We start from the raw sequence: 12,603 nt of genomic DNA, 5'->3' as shown, positions 1-12,603 counted from the left end.
TATCTACATAATCTTGTAACGAAAAAAAAATGTCGGAGGAGGGCCCAACGGAGCCTCCAGGTTTCGACCCTCCTCAAAACGAGTCATCTGTAAACAGAAACTCATCACGCATAACACCAACGGCTAGGCAGATGGAAGAATTAGCCCCGTTGATGAGAGAATATCTCCGGAGGATGAACATGGATAGTGTACGTACTCGCCTGACTTACTCAGACAAGAGTGCAGACGTGGACGAAGAAATAGAAATGGAAACACCTCCTCCGGGACCCCGTGGAAACACGTCCGGATACAGAGTACACTTTGGCGATACATCACAGAGATGTGTCAATGGTTTGCTAGAAACTTCCGACCACAAGGTCCAAACTTACCACCTATGGCAACTGAGCAAGTACACAACCTCGGGCAAACGTACAATCCCACCTACCATGGCTACGACCAACCATACCCCACACATAATGACCACTTCACTCCCTAGAGTCAATATTTCACGCCGTAGCCTACACACAGCTCGCGGTATGCTTATAGCTAATCTTTCATTCTGCAACCTACCAGACCACAACCGATGCATACAACCAATAGACATCCTCACCCTCCAACTTACACGCAAAACTTTAACCAATACCAACAACAGACAATGTTTACCAATCCAGCCAGTGGGCAGTCTCAACCCTCATGGTTTCCAAGCGAGCAAGACATGATGATCCAAACAGAGCCGGGACCGTTCGTACAATAGATTGAAGACTACCCGTTGCCACCCGGAGGATTGCCGAAGGGAATAGAAATGTATGATGGCAAGGGTGATCCCGACAATCATCTGAAGCACTTCAATGGCATGATCAAGATGCAACGTTGGAACGTTCCGGTTGCTTACCATATGTTTGCTCTTACTATAAAGGACGTAGCCCGCGCTTGGGTAAACGGACTACCGGTCGGGAGTGTAGTAAACTTGGAAGATCTTAAGAGAAAGTTCAGATCCCACTTCAGCCAACAGAGGAAATACCAGAAGATCCATTTGGAAGCACACAACATAAAAAGAAGAGAAGGTGAAAGAATACGCAATTTCATTACACGATACACAGATGAAACAACACTCATCAAAGGTCTGGCTGAAAGTCAAAAGATATCCGGTTTCGTGCACGAACTGAGATTCAAGCCATTGGTCGAATTTTTATCTACCGACCTCCCACAGACATATACAGCTCTAACTGACAAGACACACAGTTTCCTTCTTGCAAAGGACACAACTGGTAATTTGGGAGGGCGGAGCCAGTAGAAGGAAGTCCATATTTCAACCCGCAGCCTTATGGAAGAGGAGGAGGACGAGGTCGGAGAGGTCGTGGGGGTAGAGGACACCACTTCTCTCCATATCAACGAACACAGGATCATATTCCTGCCAATCATGGCACCCTGAATAACACACAAAGCCGCCCACGGGATGTATTAGCTGCAGAAAGATCACCACCAAAGCCAAGGCCACATCAGCGAGGGAAGGACATGAGCAAATTTTGTGAATATCATAATGTTCGCGGTCAATACACAAATGATTGTAAAGTATTCAAAACCAAGGTAGAGGAAGCAGCCAAAACTGGAAGGCTGGCCCAGTTTTTAAAAGGCTTGAAAGAGCAAGGGCCAAAAGATAATCAAGGAAGGCAAGATAACACCGATGCTCAAGCAGCAAGGCTGGAGGTAATGGAAGCACCTATAACCATGATAATTGGTGAAGTTCGACAAGAAGAGCAGATACCAAACCAAAGTGAACCATGGAAGTCGGTGGCGATCAGTTTCCCGCCCATTGATGAGAAAGATGCATCAGATGACCCAATTGTGATCCAAGCGATCATAGGGAAACACCAAGTGAAAAAAGTGCATCTAGACACTAGAAGCGGGTGTGAAATCATGTACGACCATTGCTTCCAAAAATTATCGCCAACTTTCCAAAAGTTAAGGAAAGGCTCAGCAAGTTCCTTAATTGGATTCTCGGGGGAAAGAGCATGGTCACAAGGCGAAGTAGCTCTACAAGTAACTGTGGGAGAATGGCCGAGGCAACGTACGGAAGTGTTAACGTTCACCATCATCCGGGCTGACTCCCCATATAATGTCATCTTGGGGAGGGTAGCCGTGAGAAAAATGGGAATAATCCCCTCCTCAACTCATGCTGCAATCAAATTCCCAACACCGCTAGGCATCGGATATGTGAAACCAGAGCCACTTTTCAATCGATATTGTGCTAAAGTAAAGCCACAAGACGTAGCTCCGGAGCAGGAATAACTTGTACTGTTTGGAGAATCAGAAAAGAAAGTGTTCATCAATGACAAGTATCCAGACCAGCACATTTTGATAGGCCACCAACTCCCAAAAGAGTACAAAAGAAAGCTGAAAGAATTACTCGAAAGAAACAAGGACGTGTTCGCATGGACACCATCTGACATGACCGGTGTCCCAAGATAATTGAAGATAGGAAGTGAAGTATTTGATACCCAACACAAGCTGAATGCTCGACCGCACATGGAGCCAATAAAACAAAAAAGAATAAGTCTAGCCCCGGACAGATGCAAGGCCGCGCAAGAGCAAGTAGCAGACTTGGTCAAAGCAGGTATCTTGAGGGAAGTTAAATATCAAAGCTGGGTAGCCAACCCAGTTATGGTAAAGAAGCATGACAGAGGCTGGAGCATGTGTGTCGACTTTACCGACATCAACAAGGCTTGCCCTAAAGACTGCTACCCACTACCAGAAATCGATTGGAAAGTAGAATCATTGGTGGGTTTCAAGTTGAAGTGTTTTCTTGATGCTTACAAAGGGTATCACCAATACAAATGCACCCCGATGATGAAGACAAGACATCATTTTACACTGCTGGGGACATGTACTGCTATAAGAAGATGCCCTTTGGATTGAAAATGAAGGTGCAACGTATCAGAGGCTAGTAGACAAGGCATTTGGAAAGCAAATCAGGCGTAATCTGGAGGCTGATGTATATGGTTATCAAGAGTAGAAGTGAAGAAGACATGTTGATGGACATTGAAGAAACCTTCAAGACACTCCGAGCCATAAACATGAAGTTAAATCACAAAAAAAATGCACCTTCGGAGCGGAGGAAGGCCAATTCTTAGGCCATATTATCACAAAGGACAGATTCAAAGCAGATCCAGAGAAAGTAAAAGACATCCTCAAGCTAAAACCACCAAGTAGCCTGAAGGAAATACAAAGTCTCAATGGAAAGCTTGCAGCCCTCCATCGGTATCTTTCCAAGTCAGCGGAGCGCTCCCTACCCTTTTTCAAAACATTGAAAGGGTGTTTGGGCAAGCACAACTTTAGCTGGACGGAGGAGGCTCAGAAAGCTTTTACAGAGTTGAAGGAACACTTGTCAAATCTCCCCACCATCACCGCACCAACCCCCGGGGAAACTTTGGTGCTATACCTGGCAACCTTAGAAGAAACAATCAGTGTTGTTTTAATGACAAACAAAAAAGAGGGGCAAGTGCCAGTATACTACATAAGCAGAGTCTTGTAAGGCCCTGAAACCAGATATCCAAAAATCGAAAAGCTAGCTCTAGCCCTTGTTCATGCAGCACGAAGACTCCCCCGGTATTTTCAAGCACACCCAGTCATGGTGCTAACAGATAGACCAATAAAGCAAGTACTCACCAGGCCGGAGGTATCCGGGAGTGATGTGACTAATTGATACCCATTACCCATATCATTATTGGCCATATATTTATATGTTTTAAGTCGTTTTTGTGTGCATTTGGCGCGTTTATGGTGTTTGTTAGTGGTTTCAGGCTCTAAACAGGTTACGTGTCATTTGGTGCATATTTGGAAGACTTATTGGCCTAGAGGTGATCCATGATGTCGAGAGTTAATTCGAGTAGAAAAGAAGTTGTAATTTGGAATTTAAAAGTTGAAAACGAAGAAATCGAGTAATCAAGTTGACTGCGACGCAGTGGGCAATGTTACCAAGCCACTGCGCTGCAGTGGTCATCCATGCACGAGGAAGTTTTTGACCAGAGATATTTGGCTGCGCAGCAGTGGTTATCATTGAGTTTCATTGCGCCGCAGTGATCAAGCAAGTCAACGGACACCAGTCAAAGGTTGTCACTACGCCGCAGTGAGGAAAGGAACTAGTCCACTGCGCCGCAGTCATCTAAATTGAAGACGAAGTTTTGGACAGTGATATTTGGCTGCGACGCAGTGGAGGGCATCACACGACCACTGCGCCGCAGTGGGAGGTCGGTCAACAAAAGTCAATGGCCGACTTAAGCCTTTATTTTTCAAGGGGTATAAATACAAACCCTAGGACGAATTTTTACGCATCGAAAGTCTTTCTAGGAGCTGCTCTATCAGGATTCTTCCTTCTCCAATCAAGTGAAACACTTAGGCGGACTCATCGAAGATATTACGGGCACCCATCTAGATCGTATTAATTACTGTCTTGCAATTTCTATTTTCTCAAACGATTGGTACAATATGTTCTTCTCTTTTATTGATTATTTTTGTTCATTGATCATAAGTGGCTAAACTGTTTATCATCCACCTTGATGAAACGAGACAGATAATGTGATTGCAATAGTTTTAATTCAAAAGAGTTTATTCAATTATCGTTGTTCTGTGATCTTGATGATTTTAATTCTTTTTATTAATTATTTTGATATTGGTTGCATATAATTCTTCGTTGGTGGTACCAGTTGAATGTGTATGTGATTTTAAAATGGTTACTTGTCTATGAGTAATTATCACTAGTTCATGGTATGATAGTAAATGTAATTTTAAGAAAAGATTAATTTTGTCAACGTGATTAATAGCGGTTGATGGTACCACGTTGTTGTCACATAAGTTCAATTGGTAATTCGGTAGTCAATAAAACTAATTGTTGGAAAAATTTGTCTTTGCTTTGGTGGTACCGGCTTGGGTAATTCAACTAGCAGTTAGGTGATTTGTTAATTTGTTCACGGTTGGTGGTACCACGTGAGCTCCTTAATCTTATCACGATTATCTTTAAATTCTAGAGAATATGATCTTAATTAGATGCAATCACATTTGAAGTTGAGGGAAGTCAAGGTGGATGACTTTTAATTATATTATTTGAAGTTCTTCTTTATTTTATGCTATTTGCTTTGCAAACCATTTTAAATTTTCATTGTCAAAAGGATTTTGAGAGTAACACCCGTTTTCCAAACCAATTTACCAAACAACTTGTCTAACCATTCCCTGCGAACGATCTCGGATTTACCTCAATACTATATTACAAACGATCGGGTTCACTGCCCGTTAGTGCGTAGTAGTCAGTTTGTAGGTGGTTCTTGTTTTATAAATTTAAGACTCGATTTATCACATCAGGGAGGCTGGCGAAATGGGTGTAGAGTTGGGGGAGCATGAAATCAAATTCCAACCAAGAATCGATGTTAAGGGACAGATACTTGCAGATTTCTTGGCAGAAACACCCTCCAAAGAGCCAAAGGCTAAAAGGAAGATTATCTTTGAAGAAGAAAAGGTTGAAGAAGTGAAAGAAGAGTCTGGAGCAGAATCGTGGAAGTTATTCATTGATGGAGCCTCCAGCGCAGATGCTTCCGGAGCTGGTCTGATACTCACAAACCCGGAAGGGCAAGAATTTACTTATGCTTTACGCTTCAAATTCAAAGCCTCAAACAACGTAGCGGAATACGAAGCCCTTTCTTGCAGGTCTCGGAACATGTTAGGGGGTAATTGGATGGGAACATGTTAAACTACTATTACGAAACAAAAAGAAGTGTTATACATTAAATGACTTCTAGTATATGTTGTTTTTATTCACTTTGCTTTATGGTTGTTGATGGTTCCGGTTAATTGGGTTTCGGGTTATTCGGGTTTTGAAGATCTATAAACTAACATGTAACTCAAACCGGATAGGATTTGTGTTATTTGGGTTTAGTTTGTTCGGGTTCGAGTTTTTTAGGTCGGGTTGGGTGACCCAAATAAAATATGATTAAATTCACGTGCAACCTAAAAAAAATTGTTGGTTACCCAATAATATGTTTTCAATTTCAAAACTTGAGAATAATAGTGATATTTATGTATTCAATAAGTGTTGAAACTCTTTTAATTATGTGTTTTTTTAATTCGTTGCATGAAAAAATGGTTACATTATCACAAGAAAACTTATAGACAAAACAAATATAGTAAATTTCAAACTACATAAAAACTATTGATATTAAATATTAATAATATATAACTTTTCTTATATTCATATAATCATATTTTTAGCATTTGATATATCTGTATTATTTTTAAACATCCATTATTATCTAACCTTGCATGCTTCTAATTTGTCTATAATGAAAATTTAATATTTAAAAAATATATATTTTAAACAGATTTGACGTGTTATATTAGTATATATAAAACAAATAAACATCTTATTCGGGTTGACAGAATTATAAAATTTTCACCCGTAACCAAAACCTGTTAAGCTTTGACTTACTCGTATGTAGTTAACCCAAATAACGACCCATAAACCGAATAACTTAACCCATTTTACCCAAACCCATTCTGGCTGAGTCAAGTTATTTGGGTTTACCGCCTTACTTAGAACGAGGTCGAGTGCAATGACCAGTCAAGTAATACTGCAACTTTTGGTCCCTTGTGTATGTTGTGGGTATCCAATACGATGCATACTAAATTCTATCGTATAGTTTCCTTGGATATATTATATATATGTTCCAAATTCCAAACAACCAAACTTATCTCATGGAATATGTCAGAGCTTGTTTGCTCATAAATTATATCGGTTTCAATACATTTTTAGGTAATCATCCTAAGATTTGCAGAGGAAATAGTCAAAAAGGGTCACGAAAATACCCTTTTAACCGTATATATGTAATTCAAAAAATTTACCACCTCCAAATGACCCGAATAAAGAAATCTCATTTGTTTATCCATTTACTTTTACTTTTATACACATAATTACCTTAAAACTTTTTAAATCACAAAAACACGGGTTTAGTTGAAAAAACCGATAAACAAAAACGAATCATATTTATGAATCAAAGAGGGCTACGAATTATGATAAAATATTTATTGTTTATGAAAATCATGCGCAAATATTATTATCTAATTACAAAAGGCTAAAGGCTAAAGGTGGCAATGTGGCATGAAACAAAGGCAGAAAATGTAAAGGTTTAAAAACTTTTGTTTAATTTGTTTAGGTTTATGTATAACGAACACACAAATAACAAAAATTCAACATCTATAATGTATGGTCATAATTTTGTCCCCTTTTGATGCAAAAAGAGCATACATAATGTGATTTTATGATGCAACTTTGAAGTCGGAATACGAGTAAATATTATGACTTGTATTTTGCGTAGTTTAATTTTTGGACATGTTATAGCTAGATGGTTAACGAAAATTAATATTAATACTATATAATATAAGAGGGATGGGAATATAAGGTTGTTAGGTATATAAACTTAGATGCTGGACACTCACATATTAATTTTTTAAACCATAAAAATCATGGGGGGCTTAGACATAGGACGAAGTGGACGACCGACTGAGGTCTAATTTTTTAGAGGGCCTGACTTTTTAATTTTTTTTGTTAATCAAGACCGTTACAAATTTTAATAATTATTCAAAAATTAAACAATAGTACTTAACAAAAAAAATGCTCAAGTAACAATCTGATATAACATATATCATCGTTTTAATATCTTAGTTTATATAATTACAATTGTTACATCTATTCTCCGGGCCTTTTTTTTCTCGGCCGAGGTTTATAAATTCTTAGAGACGACACTAATAAAAATCATTGGGGCCCATGGATTTATTTATTAAACAATAAATAACAAAATATTAGTATGTGAGAGGTTCCACACCTAAGCTTGTCGAACAGCCTTTTATGCCCTTTTCCGATTTTCCCATAATACAAAGTTATAAAGCCGATAACACAGTAACTAATAAGGGGGAGAGGAGTCGCAACGGTATGCCTCACGGCTTGAGGAGCCCGCCGAGTGAACACCACCGCCATCACAACGGCATGAAGACGGGCTAGAGGCTGGCGGGCTAAAAGCCAGCCGCGGGCTGGAGGAATCCGAACGTTGGGGGGAGCGTGTGGAGTGGGGTCCAGCCTTCTTTTGACCGTTGAACATCAATAAAAAAAAAAAATTCCTCCTACCTCTTTATCTATAAATACACTTCTTTTTTAACCAAAAAAATCACCAAACAAAAACTTTTCTTCACTTTCACCAAAAAAACACCACATTACTAAAAAATAGATTCCTCTTCTTCATCATCTTCTTTTTGTGTTCCACTGGAGTTAGACAATTCGTCTACGGGGAGTACTTTTCAGTTTTTTAATCAAGTGTACGCCGAGATTGAAGATACCGACACCTCTTCTGACACTCGTAGGTATATCGATCGAGACCGAGAAGAAGCTCACGCGATACTAATGCGTGACTAATTCGTTGAAGACTCAAAGTTTGACGAACCATTTTTTCGTCATCGTTTTCGCATGAGCAAGAGGTTATGAAGATTGTTGGTGATATTGAAGCTAAATTTAGTTACTTTCAAGAGAGGTATGACACACGGGATAAAAAAAGTTGCACCGCTCTTCAAAAGTGCACATCAGCGATCAAGCAACTGTCTACGGGTGAACCTTCAGACGCATATGACGAGTATTTATGTATGGCTGCCAAAACGAGACGCAAGAGCATGTAGTACTTATGTGATGTTGTCATCAATTTATATCAAAAGGAGTTCTTACGTAGGCCGACATCTCATGACGTTGCTCTCATCACACAAGCTCATGAAGAAAGACACCACATTCCAGGAATGCTTGGTAGTCTTGATTGTACACACATCGAATAGAGGATGTGCCTTAAACACTTAAAAGGGCAATACACGAGGGGTGATCATAAAGTACCTACTATTATGATATGATTGAATGTGTTGCTTCCTATGACTTGTGGATTTGGCATTTGTTTTTCGGTCCTGCTGGATCGAACAACGATGTCAATGTTTTGCAGCAGTCGCCGTTGTTTCAAAAAGAGCGTAATGGATCCGCAGACAGTTCATTTAGCATAAATGGACATGATTACAAGCGTGGTTATTACCTTACCGATGAAATCTATCCTAGGTGGACTACGTTTGTTAAAGCTTATCCGCATCCAGTGAAACAAGATGAAAAGAAATTTAAAAGACTACAAGAGGCTGCAAGAAAGGATGTTGAGCAGGCGTTTGGTGTTCTCTAGGGAAAATGGAAGATTTTGGACCGTCCCCTCCGGCTATGGACAAAGGAGAAGATCGGTAAAGTCGTCGCTGTGTGTACTATACTACACAACATGATCATCAAAGACAACGGGCGGGCAATATCACCGGTTCATATTATGGATCCACCGGTGCCAAAAGTTTATAACCCGGAAGCAAATCGGGAGTTACAAGACGAGGACGTGCATCATCGGCTCCGATATGATCTCACGACACATGTACCGGCTTTAGACTTATCATACCTTGACGATCCAGCTATGCAACCACCATCAGTTGTGAGTTTGATTTAGTTGTCTTTATTTTAGAAATTTAGAATTTAAATTTATGTACTTTTTAATTTATGTTTATGTAATGTTTAGTTTATTTTTAATGAAATATTTAAGTTTTTATTAAAAAAGAAGATGTTTGATTAAATTAAATGAAATAAAAAAATAAAATTTTGAGAGGGTAGAGAAGGTCATGAATGCCATTGAAAATAGTTGGGAGGGTTGGTTGTGAAGGTTGAAAAGGAAAATTGAGTTGGATGTATTTGATTGGTGGAATTTAAGAGAGATGGAAAAATTGACGACATGACTCCTCTCCCCCTAACTCGTCAACTCGAACACGAGATCGTTGTGATCCTTAACTAATAATGGTAGTTAACGTTGAGACTTAAAAACTAAAAGGGCCCATCGTTGGCTCATTACAGAAAGATGATGAATTAGATTTGGCTACTGTTTTTGCAGTGATGCCAACAGCTGGCTAAATATCATCCACCACCAATCTTTCTAGTGTTTAGCCCACCCCACCCACGCACTATCGTCTATGTGTTTGTTTTCTTTTAGACAACATTATATCTAATAAGGATAACGGTAGGCAGTCGATCCATTTCTGATATTTTTTTTCTTTTCCTTTTTTCTATTGATAAGTATCATTCATAATATCAACGTATTATATAAATATGAAAAGATCTTAGCATTGGACGGTCAGTTGTTTAAAGCGGATCTCAATCCCCTAACAATCAGGGCCGGGTGCTTAAAAATTCTAATTGATTGAATAATTTTTTTTGATGTTAACTAAGGAACAAAACATCAAATTTTATTTTATCAAATTTTCATATTTTGTTAATCAAACAACAATTTAGAGTTATTTTACACTAGTCAAAATTGATAGAGCTTGACAAAAATTGAAATTTCACCTATAAAAAAAAGGGAACTAATGAATTACCATCAAACCAATAAGTTGATTGTCGTTTCTAAAAGTGGTGGACCAAGCTAAATTGTGTTTTCATACAAATTGACTTCAATGACTCATACTGTTTTACAACATAACAATAGTCAGTTGCCCGATACTTGACTACCATTCACACGTATCTTAGCACAATATCGCCCACAAAGGCGGATCAGTATATAAGAACTGGCATATCGTGTCCGACACGACACGATAAGACACGAACACGATAGGTTAAACACGAACACGACACGATAGCTAATCATGTCAGTTTTTCCAAACACGAACACGACACGATTTTTAACAGGTTACACGATAAGGGACCTGTTAAGAGACCTGTTAAGGGACTTGTTAAAAGTTACACGATAAAGGACCTTTTAAGGGACCTGATAACGTATCTTATTGTGTTTTAACGTGTCTTATCGTGTCCTTAACGTGTCTTCAACGTGTCTTAACATGTCCGTATATATACTACTTATCTTATCGTGTTTTAACAGGTCCGGACCTGTTAAGAGACGATAACTATTCGTGTCTTAACAGGTCCGGGCCTGTTAAGACATGAAACACGTTAAGACCAAACACGAAAAAACCAGGTCGTGTCATGTCGTGTCGTGTTAACAGGTCCGTGACGGAAATTGTCGGCTCTACAGTATATGGGTTTGTATTACAGAGGATCAGAGGGGTACCTACACGATACAATAATGACGTGGTGGTGGTCATGACTGGTGGTTACAACAAATACTCTAGATAATAATTAAATTAAAAAGGTAACTTGGCTGTTTTGGAGTTAAAGTAATGTACGTATAAAAACAAATTAGATATATGAAATGGAAATTCTTAAGGGAGGATGGTAATTTTGTATGTAATTTGAGAAATGGCGGTGAAGTGTTGTTTTATAAAATAGTATATATATTACACAAAATATTGTATTAAAAAGCCTTAGTTAACGATATTCAATGTACATGTAATTTGTAAAAATGAAAAGTTTGACTAAATGTATAAGATATATACAAAAATTATAACCCTTATATAGAAAGTTTATAAAAATGGGACATGTAAATTGACCAATTTACCCTTAGTAAATTAAGTCACTACCAACTCTTAATATTAAATTACATCATTAGTCCTTTATATTATAAATTATCTCTATTAATCCTCATTTAAATAAAATACCTTTACATCAATTACATATACTATTTGATGGTGCCACCATCACCCTCCGCCGCCTCCATTGCACCGACTTTCATCGTCGCCGCATTGCGTGGGTATCAATTAAAAGTTTATACGTCATTTCGTATATCCAATTGGATTGGTTGAAAGTGTAAGATTAAAACGTATTTACCACATTAAAAGTTTTAACTTTTCAACATGAAGGTGGTAAGTTATTACTATTAAGATTGGTTGAAAGTGTAAGATTAAAACGTATTTACCACATTAAAAGTTTTAACTTTTCAACATGAAGGTGGTAAGTTATTACTATTATAGATTATAATTATTTTAGATATAGAAAAATAGAAGGTTATAAATATAAACTTACATGAGATTTATATTAAATTACATTATAATTAAATAAATTATTTTTAACCATGTTAGGCCTCTTCTTATAATACCTTATTTCTAACCCACTTCTAACACTATTCATCACTTCTAGACACACCAAGAACACCCCCTCCTTATAACCTTATTTCTAACCCACTTCTAATACTATTCATCTATTATTATATTATTTCATTTTAATTTTTCATAAAATTAAACAAACACATTTTATTATAATTAAAACACTTTTTATTATTAAAAAACATTAAAACACTTAAAAATAAAACATAGAATACATTGAAAATTAAAATAAAAAAAAATTAAACACATTAAACTAAAAAAACAAAACAAAAAAAAAACAAACTAGATATCCTTAAAAAACGGCCCATACTTCTCGATGAGGTTTTTACGCGTAGCCCGTATTTGCTCCAGCTCGTCTTCATCTACGCCGGTGGGGATTGGCTGCTGCAGAAGTGCGAAAGCCGCCCTGACCTTCTTGCGGAAGCGCTCATCCGCTCTCAACTGTCGCTCCTCTTCTACTTTCCTCCTATCCTCATCAATTTTTCTGGTCCGCTCTTCTTGCAACATGAGCATTCGATCAAGGGTCTGCAAGGCCTGTTC

General features: G+C 38.1%; 1 protein-coding gene across 1 annotated transcript; it reads left to right on the top strand.

The window, feature by feature from the left end:
* The first annotated feature begins 781 nt into the window (after positions 1-781).
* On the top strand, positions 782-2,268 carry LOC122592139. The gene is made up of 2 exons (XM_043764350.1): positions 782-1,247; positions 1,445-2,268. The coding sequence occupies exons 1-2, from the start codon at positions 782-784 to the stop codon at positions 2,266-2,268; spliced, it is 1,290 nt and encodes a 429-aa protein (XP_043620285.1).
* Positions 2,269-12,603: the final 10,335 nt, after the last annotated feature.

Source organism: Erigeron canadensis, chromosome 1, assembly GCF_010389155.1.
Source record: "Erigeron canadensis isolate Cc75 chromosome 1, C_canadensis_v1, whole genome shotgun sequence".
NCBI classification, from domain to species: domain Eukaryota; kingdom Viridiplantae; phylum Streptophyta; class Magnoliopsida; order Asterales; family Asteraceae; genus Erigeron; species Erigeron canadensis.
This window is presented reverse-complemented; position numbering and strand designations above follow the sequence as displayed.